The sequence below is a fragment of the Trachymyrmex cornetzi genome, unplaced genomic scaffold, assembly GCF_001594075.2.
Source record: "Trachymyrmex cornetzi isolate Tcor2-1 unplaced genomic scaffold, Tcor1.1 scaffold78, whole genome shotgun sequence".
In the NCBI taxonomy this organism is placed as follows: Eukaryota; Metazoa; Arthropoda; class Insecta; order Hymenoptera; family Formicidae; genus Trachymyrmex; species Trachymyrmex cornetzi.
This window is the reverse complement of record NW_017300113.1, coordinates 43775-63514: the sequence shown is the minus strand read 5'-3', so window position 1 is coordinate 63514 and position 19740 is coordinate 43775. Positions and strand designations below refer to the sequence as shown.

The 19740-nt window shown below is 31.7% G+C and overlaps 2 protein-coding genes across 3 annotated transcripts in view; both read left to right on the top strand.

The window, feature by feature from the left end:
- LOC108768285 (probable methylmalonate-semialdehyde dehydrogenase [acylating], mitochondrial) overlaps positions 1-4610 on the top strand; it is a 7102-nt gene extending 2492 nt beyond the window's left edge. For both annotated transcript variants that reach the window (XM_018518666.1, XM_018518667.1), the window contains exons 3-8: positions 293-492; positions 836-914; positions 1220-1587; positions 2106-2534; positions 3707-3985; positions 4331-4610. In XM_018518666.1, coding sequence (XP_018374168.1) covers positions 293-492; positions 836-914; positions 1220-1587; positions 2106-2534; positions 3707-3985; positions 4331-4432 — 1457 coding nt within the window. In that variant the 3' untranslated portion in view covers positions 4433-4610. The remainder of the gene's footprint in view (positions 1-292; positions 493-835; positions 915-1219; positions 1588-2105; positions 2535-3706; positions 3986-4330) is intronic.
- A 729-nt stretch (positions 4611-5339) lies between these two features.
- Positions 5340-15072, top strand: LOC108768290 (uncharacterized). The gene is made up of 4 exons (XM_018518673.1): positions 5340-5425; positions 8631-9077; positions 9922-10343; positions 14097-15072. The coding sequence occupies exons 2-4, from the start codon at positions 8642-8644 to the stop codon at positions 14307-14309; spliced, it is 1071 nt and encodes a 356-aa protein (XP_018374175.1). The 5' UTR covers positions 5340-5425; positions 8631-8641; the 3' UTR covers positions 14310-15072.
- The last annotated feature ends 4668 nt before the right edge of the window (positions 15073-19740 follow it).

The window sequence follows — 19740 nt, the reverse complement described above, 5'->3', positions numbered from 1 at the left end:
TATATATATATATATATATAAATTACATAGATATTTATTTTAAAAATATCAGAAGTATAAACGTTAATAACTGTACAGTAATTAAATTAGATATTAAGTCGTTCTTGTTAGGTTAATAATAAATATATTGGTAAAATATAATTACTGTATATATTGCATAAAAGTTTTATTATACGTCAATTAATTACGTATTTTAAATTATTTCAATATAAATTATATATTCAATTATTTTAATGTTACAGTAATTTACACATAAATAATTTTCATTTTATAACTTACAATTCTTTTTCAGACTCAAAGGCCACTGAGTTCACGAATGTCCACGATCCGGCAACGAATCAATTGCTGTATCGCACTCCAAAATGCACGAGAGACGAGATGGAGAGTGCGGTACAGAGTGCACGGAAAACATACGAGAAGTGGCGACATACCAGCGTACTAACGAGACAAAACTTGATGCTAAAGTACCAGGCTCTTATTCGCGAACACTCGGTCAGTTTATCAAGACATTCTAAGCCAACATTCTAAATTATTTCACGAATTAATTAATATCATTTTCGGAAAATAAAAAAAGGTGACAGAGAGATGATAACATATATTTGAATCAAAGATAATAAAGATAAGATAATGAGCATGGCAAAGTTGAAGAATTCAATAATACGGTGACAGTTTATTATTGTATAAATGGCAATGGACAACCGCCGAACCGCGCGAACCTTTGCTATACTAAGTAATCACATTCTCGACATTGCAAATATTTTACTATAGTTTCATTATATCTCCATGTCTTATTCGTTTTTATCTTATTCTTTTATGATATTCCATCTGTTCATAGAAAGAGATTGCGGCGAATCTCGTGAAAGAAAATGGAAAGACTTTGGCTGACGCGGAAGGGGACGTGCTTCGAGGTCTTCGTAAGTATATCGCGTTAAATTGTTACCTATATTATTATATAGTTCGGGCAATGCTCTAATTTATTATTTAATTCGTTTTTTAATGATTTAGTTCGAAATTGTTGAATAAAAATGAAGAAGTATTAAATAAATATAAAAGAATTATTCTGATATACATACGAATATCATTTTAATTTTAATTTAAAAGAAATAGATAGATTAAAATTATGCAAAATGTAATTATAATATTTGAAATTATAATCACGATTAATAATTAATTGGTACTGTGTGGATATATCGATCGATTTTTAACTATGCGGCGGCAGAGGTTGTCGATGCATGCACGTCGATTCCGATGCTCCAAATGGGCGAATCTACGACCAACATCGCCACGGACATGGATATTATCTCGTACAAAATACCCCTCGGTGTTACTGCATCCATTTGTCCCTTCAACTTTCCCGCCATGATACCGCTTTGGTCGTTTCCGATATCGGTCGCATGCGGGAATGCCGCTATCCTGAAACCGTCGGAGCGGGTACCAGGTGCATCCATGATCCTCGCTGATCTCTTTACGAAAGCCGGTGCACCAGCTGGCCTTTTAAATGTAATACACGGTCAACATGCAGCTGTGGATTTCATCTGCGAGCATCCCGATATCAAGGCTGTCTCGTTTGTCGGTTCTGATCAGGCGGTAAATAAAGATAAAAAAAAACAAAATCGGAAATCGAAATCGTACACAGAAAGAATGATTTTGCTAATGTATTCATAAATTTAGCTAGATACAAATCTGAAAATAATTTTGTTGAATTAACAAAATAACTATGTAGAACGTAGTTCAAGCATAATGAGCAATGCTGCAAAAAGTTTTGATAGTCTACCAACTAGTTTAAGCATACCACATAAATTATTTTGATAGTCCAACAAAATTTGCAGATTTATATCTATTTATCTATAAATTTTTAGATACTCTCTTTAGAAAAGTCGTTGTTTCCGTGTGTGGGCTGCGAGCACTTTTCCTTCTTTTGCTTTTATTAAGAATTTAATAAAATTCTAATTGTAACTTATTTTTATTAAACGTTTAGTTCTTGTTAAAATGTACTTTTTGTGTAAAATTTATTATATTAAAAATGTTCCTAATTAAAATTAGATGTAATCAGACAATATGATGATACGAATAATCAAAAAATTAATGAATTTTTTAATTTTCAGGGCAAGTATATTTACAAGCAGAGTAGCGCACACGGAAAAAGAGTACAGTGCAATATGGGTGCTAAAAATCATTGCGTTGTCCTGCCAGACGCGAATAAGAACAAAACATTATCGCAAATCACCGGGGCAGCTTTCGGCGCCGCCGGGCAGCGATGCATGGCGCTCTCGGTGGCCATTTTCGTAGGCAAATCTAAGGAATGGATACCCGAACTAGTAGAGGCAGCGAAGAAGTTAAAGGTAAATGCCGGTCATGTGCCCGGCACGGATCTAGGACCTGTTATATCACCACAGGCAAAGCAAAGGATCAACGAGTTGGTCGAATCAGGTGTTAAAGAAGGTGCGAAATTGCCTCTCGATGGAAGAGGTATCGTTGTGTCCGGCTTTGAAAACGGGAACTTTGTCGGACCCACAGTGTTAACTGATGTTAAGGTAAAATAGTTATAATAATAGTTGAAGAATTAATAAAGTCTAACAAGGAGAAACTCACACAAGTATTTCATGGATTTTGATCAGCTTTTGCATGGTTATTCTGGAGCACCAAAAAATAATCCCTGCAAAGCAATAAATTACACTTTTGTGTATTCTTCGAGAAAATCGTGATTTTAAGTCACGACGGATCGCTTTCAAACCTAAGGGAATCGATAGATATTTAAAAAACGAGTAATTTGCGCTTTTTTGATCGTTAATGACGTGTTTCACACACAATAGAATCTATCGATTCCCCCAAGTTTGAAAACAATCCGTCGTCGTTACCTAAAATCACGATTTTCTCAAAAAATACGCAGAGATGCAATTTACTACTTCAGGGATTATTTTTTACTGCCTCAGAATAACCATGCAAAAGCTGATCAAAATCCGCGAAATATGTGAGTCTCTCCTTGTAAGCTTTAAACTGTTGTAAACCAAAAGATAAACTGTCTATGAGAGTTTATTTATTCTCTTAAATAAAAAATTAATTAAATTAAGTTATTCTTTATCTATAGCTTCATATCCATAAATAAAAGTTTCATCTATTGACATAAATTTTTTTATCTAAAATTTATAACATTTTAAGTCATTAAATGAGAGAAATACTATATTCAATATCGAAAGATCTTAGTGTTTAAATAAATATATCTTGTGTGAATTTATGTGCATTCTGAATCTACATACCGCGCGTCGAAATTTATCTTTTTCTGTCTTAAACCGCATTTATGAGAAAAACCAGAATAGCAATATCACTTATTAAAGTGCTTGTCAATTGCTACAATCTAATAAGTGATATTACTATTCTGATTCTTCTGAAAAAAGATTTCGGTGCACGGTATGTAGAATCAGAATGTATATAAATTTGCATAAGAAATACTTATAATGTATTTAAGCATTAAGAACCGCTTCGACCGAATATAAGATTCCTTTCATTTAATTAGATTTAATTAGATTTATTCTAGAGATTCCTTTCATTTAATTAAATTTAATCTCATTAGTCTAAAAATTCGTATCAATTTATTATTTAAAATCGTGCTGTATTTTAATTAACGTTATATTTTAACTCAGTTAACTCTTCACGTTATTCCATTTAATTTATATCATAGACCATTTGATATTTATGCATGTTACAGCCTACAATGAAGTGTTACACGGAAGAAATATTTGGACCCGTTTTATCGTGCATGTTTGCTGACACTACCGATGAGGCCATCGACATCATCAATAAAAATCCTTATGGCAATGGCACGGCAGTTTTCACGACAAATGGGGCGACAGCCAGGGCATTCGTGAACAGAATCGAAGCTGGCCAAGTTGGCATTAACGTTCCCATACCCGTCCCCTTACCGATGTTCAGTTTCACTGGCAATAAAGGTTCCTTCCTCGGCGATATAAACTTTTATGGAAAATACGTGAGTATATGTAACTTTGCGTGCTTTTATTTGATGAATCAATTTATTTATCAAAATATATCATACTTGTAACTCTTTACAATAACTTTTTTTATTATAATTATAGTTATTTAAGTTAATTAAAGCAAATAAAAAGTAATAAAAAATAGCTAGAACAATATGTACAAATAGAAATATATCTCATTCTTGCAAAATTAAAATTTGTTTAATAAATAATTTTTTGCATTTGCACTATGTTATAATATGATTGTAAATAGTAAATAAGTAGGGTTCTTTTGAACAAATAATTAAGATGTATAATATAATAATATAGTAATGCGCGTTTTTTTATTAATTTCATTTTAGGGGGTAAATTTCCATACGCAAACGAAGACAGTAACACAGCTATGGAGATCAAGTGATGCTACCGATATCGCATCGTCGACGGCAATGCCAACTATGCAATGAGGCTGTGATTTTACGATATACCAAAACTTCACTCAACTTCACTATGTTCCAAAATTTCATGAGTAAGGATATATAAAATTTAATTCTGCGGTTTATAACGCAGTTATAAACAATGTCTTCCATCGTTGTGTACAAATTTGTTCCTATAAATAATTATACTTTTATGGCCCAGGTCTAGATAAACTATATACATATATTTTTTTATATCACAATAAAGTGTAGTTCATGTATCAATCTTTTATTTATGCCTTAAAAATCAAAATTTGATTGCATTAATTATAAGACGTTATATATAGTAGAAAATTTAATAAATAATTTATACAGCTATATCTGTATAATATATTCAAATATATTATATTCTCATTATTATTTTAAAAACCTTATTTAAAAGGTAATAAAATTGTTTCCTTACAAAAAATAATAATATCGCCAAAATAATTATCAAAAATTCTAACGTGTAGTTATAAAAAAATTCATTTGCTAATGAACATTTAATAAGAAATATAAATCATTTATGCAGTAAGCCTTAATGAATTCTAAATCTTTAATTCTTTTTAAGTAATACACTAATTTAATTATGCTGAATTCGTGTAATAGAAAACAATAAACGCGCAATTTTTTTCCTATCGATTAACCCTCTCTTAGTAACCGCGCATGGGCGACGCCGGGTGAAAATATGCCTAAAATTCGATGATATAAACACCGAAAGAAGTTCACGGTCAACACTGTCTGATTCGTCCTTGAACCTTTAGTCTCATAAACGCATACAAAAATCCGTCTCTCAGCGATATTCGAACCAACTTCCGGCAGTCAGGAGCGATGTACGCGCCGACGCGTGCACCCCGTCATCGTCGTCGGGTTGCATCTGCGCATTTTCCAGCTGAGTTTCCCTCACAGGCGAGGTTCTGCCTGTCCCGGATTGTCGTGTATGCACCGACACTCCAGACCGGTTGGGAAATCAAGAGAAAACCCTCTGACTACCGTTCACATATCGTGAGTACATCGTCACATCTGTGGTCGCAATTCTGGCGTAGCTTCCTTCCTCCCCTGTTTTCGCTTCTCTCGCGAGGATCAGCTTTATTCGACAGAGAAACAGACGTGTCGAAAATAATTTATCCGTCTTCCGCGAAAAGCTATTGATATTTTATCGAAATTGTCCACGCAGTTAAATATTCGGTGTGTAGTGACGTTAAGAATCGTTAATCACTCGAAAATATTGAGCGTTGACCGCTGATTTCTTTCGCTCAACAGCGCTCGATAACCTTTTGGTAATTTTTTAAACAAGCCATCATCGGCGTCGGTACCGGTTAAGCTAAATGTAATTGACCGTTTTAGATCTAATTTCCGACGTGTCGTGTTTATTCGTCAGAACTATGTGCTTCATCGTGGCATTAATAGCGTATCGTGACTGCAAGTATGCTTATCTCCATGATTGTTATATGATAAAATAGAATTTAAATATGTTTTACAAGATCAAATGATATTACAAGATCTTTATTAGCAATAATATTAAGTTTTATATTTAAATTTATCTTTGCACAAATTATTATTATTTATATTATTATCTTAACATAATTTTTTAAAATATTGATAGACAATTTTTTATAAAACAATTATTCTACAAATATTTGCAAGAGAGAAATGCTTAATCAAGTACATAATGATGCTCATACACTTTTTTATTGCAGATTTATTTTCGATCGTGTATGTCAAGCACTCGTTAAATCAGAGATATCAATCGCAAATATTTCAGTTTTAACCTCTCGCATCTTCGAACTTGTTGATATGCTTTGAACAATGCAGCATTTAAATGTCAAATACTTATTGTGTGTGAGCTAATTCAAATGCTTTTCATTTTCACTGTGCTTTGTATTTTAATTAAACATTGTTTATAATTGAAGTTCATAAACGACCTGCCGATTTTATTGCAAATTCAAGACTCGCAAAACTTTTAATAGCACCTATCGCGGTAAAATGGCAATATTAATTGTTTTATAATAAAATTTTTTTAATTATTTCTAGAAATAGAAAAATATTTCTACTTTTTAATACCATTCACTTTATTCCATTCGTGCTAATTAAATTTTTGTTTATCAAAAACTGCGATAAAAATCTAAGAGATATTCGTGGTAACTTTATAAAATTCTTATAAAATAATTAAAAAATGAAAACGTTTGCAAAGTTTTGTATAATTTTTCTGTCAAGTCCTTCCTCTTCATTTTATTCTTACATCTTTAATATAGCAGTTTGTTATACAAGAAAATGTTCACGTAGAAAAATATCGCCTTGATTTACAGCCAATGTTAATTAAAGTTTTTAATATATTCATTAACTCTTCACTGTTTGAAAAAAGTTGTAATCTCAAGACTGATTAACATTACTATTTGCAAACAGTTTTCTGCTAAAGAACATTATTTAATCACTGGCGACTTTGACAGCTTATACACCGCACAAACACGCCACTCCATCGCCTATCTTTCGCTTTACAGCACGAGATTTTTTCTGACAGTTTGAATAATTATGTATGAAATGGAAAAGTGACGCTAGGAAAAAGGACTAAACAGCTTGTTGTTAGAGCAATTTGACGAGTAAAAAGTCTGATTTTGACCCTTGGACTTACCATCACATGCAATATACAAAATACTAAGAATTTTTAATAAGAAAATATTCCATTCTAATACATACGAAACATGTATTTTGAAAATACTTACAAAGCTAGAAAATTTGTTTCTGTTTATGTATCTTTTTCTTTTATCATTACTTTTTCTTTAAGTTTATAAAAATCTATTTTTATATATATACATTCAATACTGTATTTAAAATTGATATTTAGGCATAGATATTTTTCTACGTGGACATTTTCTTGCATAACAAACTGCTACATTAAAGATGTAAGAATAAAATGAAGAAAGAGGACTTGACAAAAAAATTATACAAAACTTTGCAAACAACGTTTCTTTTTTTAATTACTTTATAAGAATTTAATAAAGTTATCACAAATATCTCTTAGATTTTTGTCGCAGTTTTTGGTAAACAAAAATTAGTTAGCACGTCATAACATTTAAACATTTTATCCCTTTCTCTCTCGCACTTGATGCATTTATACATCTATAAAACTTGCATTTAATACTGCATTTAATACTTTTATAAAACTTATATATTATATTTAGTCACAATTTAATTTATGAGTATAAAGAATTTAACAAATTGTATTATTGTGTTGTTCCTCCGAGAATAGAAACTTTGAATTAATAACAATAGAGTTTTAATTCCAAATGCAATTCTTTCGAGTGGAGCTTAGACAAAGGGCGCTTACAAATTCTTCCTATAAAAATGTCTTTTATAATGTAACTAGTTTGGCCTAGAGCTGTCCTTTCACTGATGAAGTTTTCTTGGTCGCAACTTGGTTTCGTGACGATTCAACGAGGGACGAATTATTTCGCGTCACGTGTGTTTTTATCTCTATTCCGTGAAAGTCTCTATTTCTAATATTTCTTTTGCTTCGTATTTTGTACCTAATTCTTTATTAGATAAATATCAAAATTATATCGATTGTAAAATAGATTCTTAAGTCTAAATGAGCGCTATAAATTGTAAGTAATATCTGCACGGACATAAACCGTCATAAAAAATAGATATGATCATGATAACTTTATTATGATGCATCACTGAATGTTGTTTTGCATTGAGAATTACAGAAATGAATCGATAAATTGCGATGCATGATTATATGTAAATAATTTATTGTATAATATAGAACGTATGTATAAATAAATAAAATCACTGCTAGTTGCAAAATTGATTTTGAATAAATATTATTTTATGTTACAATTTATTTTATAAATTGTTATCTAAGAGCCCATTAAATTTTGCGGAAAAACCGTATACCGTTTAAATATAGGTAATTTAATTTTTTTGATATTTTATTTTGCGCAGTGTTTAAAATTTCCCGTATGTAAAATATACATTTAATTTAATTTTCGTTGTCAGGATACATTTTAATTTAAATGCTATAAATTGGCGACTAATTCCACTATTATTCCTCAATAAAACTGAATATTCCGATTACAGTATAGAATCCCACGCTGAATGCTCGCGAAAATAAATACGAGAGACCGTTCGGTTGACAGAATCATATATTTCTGGCCGGCTGAGGGATCGCCGCCGTGTATTTCTAACAAGATTTCTATCCCGACAGGTTGAATAATTATGTACAAAACGGTGCGGAAAGGCGATGCCAGTCTGCAGTACACGATACTGCCGCAGACGGATCAGTTCTCATCTGGCGGATTCCCGCAGGCTTCCAGTAAGCCTCGGCCGAGGATTATCAAGTACACGATGGCCACTATAATGGTGCTGATCATATTGTCTTGCGTGGCCACGCCGTTCTTGATGAATCAGAATGATCACAACCTCTTTGCCAGCACAATGCGCGCGATTAGTCGGGTAGAGCCGGTCAGGAACACATCAAGAAACCAAACGAAGAACGTCAGTGAGAGTAAAAACAGAGGCAAGATTTCCACGGTATCGACAACCGAGGTCACAAGGAGAAAAGACCTTGAAGATGGCACGACCTCTTTCAATGTAATTCTCCGGGGTGAGGAAGAAGAGGAGGAGGCTATGGTTGATGACGCCACTTTAGCAGGTATTGTCTTGTTTAAAAATTCTCGAGGAAGGCGATGCACATATAATGACATGTTACAGAAATATTGAGATCTTCGATATTTCGATTTTAAATAATAATAGATAGAGACAACGCGATATTTATAACTAAAGAATATGACCTATTTTTATAAAAATAAGGAAAGATGTTAAAAAGCGGCTGAGTTTTGCCCAAAAAGATATAAGTAAGAGGAATAGTGTTTTTTTTTATAGATTTTGACTTCCTGGAATATTAATAAAAAGTTCGGAGTCAATAGAGAACACCTCAAAAAATTGAACATGAGATCCAAATTTCAATGTTTTTACTCAATTTTCGAAATGTTCCCTAAATGCTTCCTTTTTAACAACTTTATATTAGTTGTTTATTGTGCCCAGGACATCAAAACCAATTCTTTTTTAACATTCTCTTTTTTACTATTTTGAAGTAAAATATATTTAAAGCAATATTACTAATAATATGAGTAACGATACTAAATAATAATATATACTATAAATAATGATAAATATATATTTTAAATTATTATATTTAAAGTAATACATTATATTATAATATAATTTTTTTTTGCTCGTTTATGAATTTTTTTTCTTTTTTGTTTTTTTTAAATCAAGATGAACATTATAAGATTGAACATAAAATTTAATTTCCCCTTATAGAATATCTCGGAATACCGAGATAAAACGTGCAAATGACGGGCGTAAAATAAGATTCCAGCTTTACGTAAATATTAGAGCCGTAATATAATTCATCGAGATGCTCTGTTATCAGTCTTCCAACTAAGCCGATGTTATTGTCGATTACGTAGGTTCAGACAATTCTCTCTTTTCAGACACACCGGAAATTAGTACACAAGTGATTTCGAGCATGGAAACGTCGACGAGGGATCATCAAATGACAACAACTTCCGCCCTACCGTCGGCGTTAACGACGGTCTTCTCGACATCGTCGACGACATCGAAAGTGTTCTCGAGCGGTACGACGGAGGACACAAAGATGTTGAGCACGTCCAAAAAGCCAAAAATGCCGAGAGTGACCCTGAAGCTGCGAGAGAACGAAACCATACCACAGATGTACGTGAAGGCGGGCATAGCCTCCTATAAGAAAGGCAACATCGCCACCAGCGTCCTCGCGAGTGGGCTGAGTCTCGAGGGCTTGATATTCAAAACGCCGGAAGGCACGATAAAACCCTGGCCCCAGAAGTGGTTCCTTGGCGAGCCTTCCGATTCCGACGTCAAGACGTGGAAAGTGTTCGTAAGTGCTCGTATTTTTCGATCGAGCGCTCATACGTTCTCGGAGAATTGCGTTCAAGGGGATCAGGAGTATCCTGCATTTTGATGGAGTGCATCGATCACTCGAATTACCTATGCAAAAATTGCTAACTCGTCATTTCCTCGCGCGTCTTGCTTTTTCCTCTTCCCGGAAATGCTTTCTAAAGTATCTTCTTATATAAGCTTTTCTTCTTGCATGTTTGCTCTATAATTTTTGCATTTTTTACTAATTGTTTTAATTTTATTTGGGTGAAATCCTTTAAATCTTGCTAATTCAACAGTTTCTTCTATCTTACACGTATTTACATACATATAATACATCTATTATCATGTATAATTCTTATTCGTTTTCCGTTTAAAGTAAGTGCTCTTTGAAAAGGCAGAAAAAAGAAAGAGAAAAAGCAATTTTTAATTACTCTTTCAACAACCATCTCAAGATTTTTTATTTCAATCTTCATTAGGAGGTTTTTATTTTCTATGTTTCTCTAAGTTTATTGATCCGATCTAAAAATTCATTTCGTTACTACCATTATTATTTTAAAGTACAATTTTATAAAATAATTTTATATCTCTGGATTGGTAAAATATATTATTTTTCACATTTTCGTATTTTTAGCAATCATCTGACCGTTAATTCGAAATTTTATGTTCTGCATAAATATTGATCGCGTTGCACCAAAGACATTTAAAACTGAAGCACTCTGTCCGATCGATAGGCAGAGCGTGTTCGTGAATCTAAAAGCGGACGAGAAATCGCACGGAACCTTTATTTTTCCCACATGTTTCCCGTCGGGACAGCTATCGTATCTTTGACTTCTTTCTTGGAGAATTGCAGAACGTGACGTCATGTACAACATTTTCTGCTATTTTATAAAAATATCTCATGATATCATTGTTATATTTTATTTATATGTATATGAAGGTGTAATTTTTCTTCTATTGGTTCCATTTCTTATCTCGCACAAAAGATTTTTGCACAAATGAAGTCACGGGAGAGGAAAAAGCTGTTTTCTTAAAACATCGACCTCGGCCAATCAATATAAAAGCCGCGTGTTCTCCCTTGAGCCGATAAATGCTTACTCGTTGCTCGAGAACGCTTGCGCTGCACTTGAAGATTTTGCGCAGACTACACGTACGTTATTAGGAAAAAAGCAATCGCGGAAAATACGTTAAGTAAAAGAGATGGAATTATAGTTTTCTTCAAAATTATACATAGTAATTTTATAAAAAAAAAAAGATAAAGTTTTTACTTTTGCTAAGAGAATGCGTTTCACAATTAATAAAAATTCATTCATTGAAAAGATAACTTCCCCGTTAAAAATGCACCAACAAGAAAAATAGTGTACGCGATATTTTTGTCGAAATATATTTTTGTCAAATATTTTCGCGTTCACTCAACAGCTCTTGCATATTTCGGGCTTTTGCTTTGTTGTTATATATTTAAGCAGACTTATCGAGCTAACAGCTGCTCGCCGAGTAAAATCCTTTCGCTTTATCCAATTTTCATAAATTGTATACAATACATAGTAAGGCGCTCCATTTTACAACACGTTTCCGCGCAGAATACCTTTTACGGACGGAGTGCTTAATTTACCGTGGAATTGAAAATACCAGCGTCAGGATGCACAGGGGGATTAATAGGATCTTTAGTACCTGCTAATTCATATATTTACCGGTATCCGACTTGGTAGTTATATCGGATGCAGCGGCGTCTACCGGTTTGTATTTTGCATATTAAGCGGTAACTGGGGTAACAGAGAGTAGCAACATTTTCTGATGAATATTCATTTCTCGATGGATAAGGAATAGCGTAGATAACATCGCGATGTTATACGGGCGATTGATAAAGATCGCAAAATCATAAGCCAGCTTCTTTATTTTAAAAAAAATGTAGTATACAAGATAATGGATATATATTATAAAGTTTATGATATTTTTGTGAGATAAAAGAGCATTTTATTCTTAAAAAAAGTAAAGTTTATCGATACGAAGTTATTATTTCAGCACGCTGCGAGTACGTATATGTCTTTAGAAAAATATGGGGATTATTATTTTACACATATTTTATTCAGATATTTTCAATTTACTGAATTGCTCGCGAGTATTTTACATGTGGAAACGTGTAATAGATTACTGCATGTCTCGATCAAAATATTAAATCAAATTCCATGAACGGACGGACGCAAATAGCTGTTCAGACAGAGGCTCAGTGGTATTAAACGGCACACTATCGTGAATTCCGTACATTACGGGGTGCACAAATCAGAATTTCAAGCAGGTTATTGCGCCGATGGCCAACAGGAGTTGGCGAAAACGTATTATCGTACACGCAAAGCCATGCATAGATCGACGATTGACCTAATAATAAATTAAAATAATCGATTCCAAGGATAATCGTTTATTTTATAATATATTTATTAATACCAAAATAAAGATATTTAAAAGCGCGATTTAATAATTATAAAATATAATTTTCTTTATTCACTGTGACCTATATATAATTTGCACTTTTTAAATAGATATTATCTATATAGTTTCCCTTAATATTTTATTTTAATTCTGGTTTATCTATTTTTTTTATATAAACATATATGTTTTACACGTTAAGATATTAATGCGTACTGCTGATTAACGTATTTTGTAAAAACTTTTGCTTATTTTCTCGCATCATCATAATGATCGAGATAATCGTGATAAGTGAATAGGAGCCTTAATACATTATGAAAAATAAAATATGTGTAAGAAAAGAAACATTTGATATAAGATATTTCATTTTATCTGAATAAAAATATGAATTCATATAATGGAAAACATGAGACAGTAAATTAACACTTTTTAACTTATGATCGCACAATAGAGATATTGACTCGTGATCTATAGATCCTACCTGTGCCCACGTACGCAATTTTTCGCGTTAAGGAGCCGAAAATTACTTCATCTGGTGATTAAAAGATTTTTGATCATCGATCAGCGCTGTTTGGATTCGGCTTAAACTGTGGGTCCTATATATCAGCCGGTGTGAAGTTGGCACCCCATTTTGAAAAAATCGATATTTTATACACAGTTCCGTTTGTACCCACAATAGTTCTACAGTTCCTGCTAAATTTTAACAATTGTTCCGCTGATTTAGCTTAAAAAAAAATTTTATAAATGAGGTGCCAACTTCGCGTGGCACCCCAAGTATCGCAAAAATTAATTTTTATCACGAAATTCTAAAGTTCTCGAAGAGTTCTACAGTTCCTGATAGGTTTCAACGACAGTTCCGGCCTCTAAGTATTTTTTTTTTTTAACAATTTTTTAATGTCAGAGCCAGCACCGCACTACAAGAGTAAAGTACCACGTAACAGCCGGTTCCCGCGAACTTTTTGCTATTTTTCTACAGTTCTATAATAGTTCTAACGCTTTCTGTACGTGGTACTTTACCGCCAATTTCGCGTGGCACCCCATTTATAAAATTTTTTTTTAAGCTAAATCAGCGGAACTATTATTAAAACTTAGCAGGAACTGTAGAACTATTGTGGGTGCAAACGGAACTGTGTATAAAATATCGATTTTTTCAAAATGGGGTGCCAACTTCACACCGGCCATATATCAATGGATATATGTATGGATCCCTCAGATTGGAAGTTTGGATATTATGCCAACAATTTAACTCCGCAAAGAAAAATTGAAAATCTCATGACAGAATCATTACAGATATTGCCGTGCAAATAATATCATTTTATTGAATTTGCAGGCCGTGAATCACATACCGATGATAACAGTTTATGCAATCTTTGGAGGAATGTGTGCAACGGCGTGTGGTCTAATCGCTCTAATGATTCACGTGCAACGTGGTGCACGTAAAGCGATTAGACGTGCAGGACAGAACATTGAAGAGCCAGAGGTCGAGGAGCACGAATCGACTCTGCTGGGCGCGGAGAGCCAAGAGATCGAAGAAAAGGAGTAATCCTGGCGACGAGCATGACGCACCCGTACATAGCGCGCGTAAGACTTGCCTATTTTTACAAACACACGTCGGTTTTAGGCTTAGATGTCTTCCACGTTCGGAAGTTAGAAGATCAATAACCGCGGGCGAGATACGAGAAGGATTTTTTTACGATGCGATGTAGCCAGCTGTAGAGAATCGCGGTACGAATGCACAAACAACGTGATTGTCCCGCCTGAGATTCGTTTTCTGCGAGACTGCTCATTGCGTTGCTGTTACGCCCATAAGTTTATCTTTATGCCAAGGCAGATTTTTGAAATGACTCATTAAATTTGTGTCAAATCGATACGATAATTTCGACATTAACTCGATATCGATTGGACATCTAATTGACGGTCGTTTCTCACTGGAAGAAGCTTTTTCGCGAAAACAGAAACAATCATGTTGCACGATATCATTCTTCGCGTTTTTGTTTAAGTGTTCGATTAACATGCTCGTCAATAAATTAGCGAAGGACCAGTTATATTTGTTGCAACTGCAGTATAGTTCGATTATCGACATAATTATATAACGGTATCAATATGGCGTTATCTTGCGATAATCGAACTAATTGAGTGAAAAAGTTGCTTGATCGTAAAGAAAGTTTTGTTATTTACTATATAAATTTGCGATGAGGCACGGCAGGTTTTACAAACCCGCCATGACGGGCGCACAATTGTGTATGACAAACGACAAACTATACATATATATGCAGAGAAGAAAATACGTATCTCACTGGCAAGTTAAGGAGACCAAAATTTATAAACTATTTAAAAAAAAATAGAAAATTCTTATATACTCTCTTTATAAATTCCTTTAAAAGTTTCTACGAAATTAAGAATTTGATAAAAATTTAACAAGTATCTCAAAAACGTAAACGATGTCTTCAAAATTCTAATTAGTGAACGAAATTTCAGACGCACGTTTTCCTGCATAAAGAAATGTGCAGAAATTAGAAATAATTTTAAATGATAATAAATTTATATACTGCGGAAAGGTAGAGTGAAATTAATCAGGTGATTTAGGAGAAGAAAATTTTCAATCGTAGTACGCGCAATAGCGTGAGAAAGTAAAAACGTTAAAAATGATTGTAACGCGAAGCCTTGAAACGTCTTAGGATTAAGACGCTACTAATAAAGAATTTTAGGGTCCGAAAGAGATGTCTCCTTAATTCGGCCACTTATATTTGCTAAACTTTCTATAATGTACACGATATACGTATATAAATACACGATATACGATTATAAGATATTATGTGTATGTGTGTCATCGATTTTTCTAGCGGATCTCGAAAAAGCGAAAAGCTTTTTAACTTTCTGACGTCATACGAATTCTATCTGCGTACAAAAGTAGCCGTACTGCCAGCTACAATAAAGGGTCCGCTTTCAACCCCGTTTAATTAAAAGTGATGTTTGACGAACGTGCTATCAGATGTATCGTTTAATCGATATCCACACACCGTATACTCGGCGATATCTGTCGCGTGGGGAAACGTATCATATTTTGCAAAATATGACGAACAGATTGACGATATTGAATTGGAAGTACGCATCAGAAATATTTTATGTGACAGAAATATTGAATTAATTCGAACCTTGCGCGGTAACTGGAAGTTTAATTATACGTATATGTATAGGCAGTTCCAATTTATTGTTTCGATACAATTATATTTATGTAAAAGCAAACAGAGTCGGGACACCGAATCGTTTCATGAAACTGATACATATAAATTCGTATAAATTATCAGGAAAAGATAAATGATATTGTATCAAAACTGAGATTGACGTAAGCATGCATTATAATCATTAACGTCGTTATGAGAAAAGTACATGTGCTTATAAAAATACATTATGTCTATGGACATATTAACATCTTTAAGTGAAGCTTTAAAAGCTACAAACTTTTGACTTGTATAATATTTTATGATCGTTTTTACATAATTTTAAGAGATAAAAATAATTTTATACTTTTTAAAACTTTTCGTTTTACTGCCATAAAAACGTATTAATTTACCCATACGATAATGCGTTGTAAAAAATTGTTAATTAATTCTTTATTTAATTATGCCATTTGATATTTGACAATAATTGCGCTTGACAAGTTTCAAAATAATTTTATTTTTTTTAATGTATATAAAACTTCTTTTAATATAAATTTTTAAATACTGTCAAGCGATCTAGAATGATATGCAAATTGTAACTCAACTATGCGAGCTTCAGTTAAGAACATTCCGCAAGATTGATTCCAAGAGTCAATGTTGCTATTTTACTTTATTCGAGGTAAACTGCACAAGATAACATTGTCACGATAATTACTCGATAAAGAAAAACTTATCACTCTTGTGCAAGCAAGTAAAAAAAATATGTTTTTATTATGTAAATAGCGATAACAAGTTAAACTTATAACTTGCAATTATTTACTGTTTATAATATTCGTTTCATCAATAGATAATTTCTACTATGTGCAATACTATTCCCACTCTCTCTTTCCAGCTTTTATATTTCATACTTTACAATATTTATTTTACAGTGCTATTATTAGCACCAAAGTGTGCAATTTGCGTATGTAACTTACGTAAAAATATCTTTAAAAGCCAATACTAGATGGTTATGTATGTACATAAATTTATTCTCATATAGCAATAAATATTTCGACTTTCGAATTGGGTCAACCTCTATATATAAAATTCAATAGTAAAAATTGCATAAAATATGTGTGTGAAGCATAATAATAAAAAGTAATAAGAACCGTCATAGTATTTTTCATTATAATACCTCATATTTTATGCAATTTTTACTATTATATCTGAACGTAATGTGTACTAAAAATAATCAAAATCAAGAGTTAAACGTTTATTGTTATGCGAGAATGTATACATATAACTATCTAGTGTTCGTTCTTATAGATATTATATAATATATATCTTTTAATTTACATTCCCCGCATAAATTATTCATTTTGTTCACTTGCACTAACAATAAGTTACAATATTCTATATTTTGTAGAAGATTCAATTAGAGTTAAATATTATTCTACGAATTAAAAAAATTATTTTGAATTGTTTTAAAATCTGCAAAGTCTTATAATAAAGTAAAAGCATTATATCAATAAATAATTAAATCTATAAAGAAATATCATATTATAAATTATTCATGCAAAAATTCATATTTACTTATTTAAAACAATCAGTAATGTGACATACGAAAAAAATAAGTATAATCATTTCTCGAAACTTGAGATAAAAAATTTGGATTGTCTTATCATTGAATTAAAAAATACGATTTAATGGAAAATAGATACTGGAAAATAGTTTGGTACTGAAAAAAATCATATTAATTATAATCATACGTAAGTATTATAATTCTTACGTAAGTTTATTCAACGTTCTTTTAGAAGAGAAAAAAAAATTGTAGTTACATAATCTTACAACTAAGATCTCACGAAGTTCATTTAGTTTCGTATATCGCATGCAATTATTCGCACAATTCAAGAGGAATTCCACAATATCGTTATCATAAAACCACCTAGAAACACTTATCAGAAACGCAAGTACAATAAAGTATATTATCATGTTCATTTAAATTGCATACACGTTTTGTAATAAAGAATCACTCGTTACGTTATAATTAGCGAAAGAAAATTATAGCACAATGCGTATTATTTAATTCAATATCATATAAGAATCTTGACAAACTTTTTGTTTACTTTTTATTTAATTAAGAAGTAACTTTGATCGATCTTGTTACCAGATATTTATAATAATCTCTCAATATTCGAGTCTTATTAGGTCTTATTTATTCATGTAAATATTAATTGCTTATAACAAATATTTTATTAATGATTGTAAATAGCAATTATTTATATTTGTAAATTATATTAATTTATCAATCTTGTATATTAAAATCTATTGCATAATTGCGCTCATTAATCTTCGATTTCGAAGCCTATTTTTGTTGCTATATTACTATATTTTATCTAAGATACATATGTATACTTGTGAAATTAGCTTCGAATATGGAGAAATTATATTCGATGTGTTAAACGTAAAAGATCGTAAATTAATAAATTATAATTATTATATTGCGAATAGGTAATAGAATAAGAGAGAATCCGGTAATTATCTGTACGGGATATTCAAAAAGTAATTAAAGATACAAAATTTGAACTATGTATTAATTATCATTTGTGATTTTCATATATTGAATTCTGATAGTATTTATTCAAACGCGACTGCGACATTCGTTCGAGGCACTTTGGGAGGTTCATAATTTGCGAAATTATTTATAAAACACTTAATGGATAATTAAAGAGAGAAGATAGAATACGATAAACTCACAACAAGCTAGAAACAAAAACACTTTTTCGTCATGTATTTACTTAAATGTGATAGGTCGGTTTTTAGGAAAGTCATTTGAGGACTTATGAGAGATATAACGCTCAAATTAATCATTTTCAGAGATCTTCGCCGTTTCATGAAAATTGCGTGAAACAAATGAAAGTGAAAAAGAAAAATCGTTCCAAAATCAACCGCGCGATTTTCAAGAAACGATATCAAGAGGACTCCGATAAACACAGTATGCACTAGTAGAGCATATATACAAAAAAAAAAATGTTCGATGCGTTTTCGAAAGAAGTAAGATTTCATAAGTGACACAATAGCGCTGTAGCTGAAGAGAAAGACGGTTATAGTTTCTATTTTAAAGATTATATTTTTTTAACTTTATTAATTTTTGACTTCCACGTATATATACATGTATAAATAAATATATATATATATATAAATTATAAATACGATGAAATTGTAATGGACTATTGTATATATATATACACGCATATTTTAAACAAAGCTGTGTAGCGCACAAAATAGAAAAACTTTAATTTGTCAATATTGATTAAAAGACTAAAAAAGAACAATCGCAAAATATTAAATAATTTATAAATTATAAAAGCAAAATATATAAATACTTAAATTTAAATTAAATTAATTAAGGGCTATATAATCAATGACTATGTCGTAATAATTCAAGAAGAAGTAATTTTCTGTGCATAAATAATTGCCCAATTTAACAGAGCTTCGTTTTAAAACAATTGTTTAATGTATGATTCAGAAATCAACATAATGATATATGCTTTCTAGGATATTATTGTGATTATTAAGTGATTAAATGTATTTATTTGCGTACAAGATTATTTATAAGAATATTGTATTAGATTATAATATTATATAACGATCCATATTGGATCCGCGCTGCACGGTCTATTTACATTAGCTAGCATAGGTAGGCCAAAACAATTCCGTGTATATATATATTATAAACATTGTATGTGCATATTCGAAGTGTCTGTTAAGGATATGGCGGATCAATTAATCATCATTTAAATAAACATACAATTTTAGAATAACTATCACGAC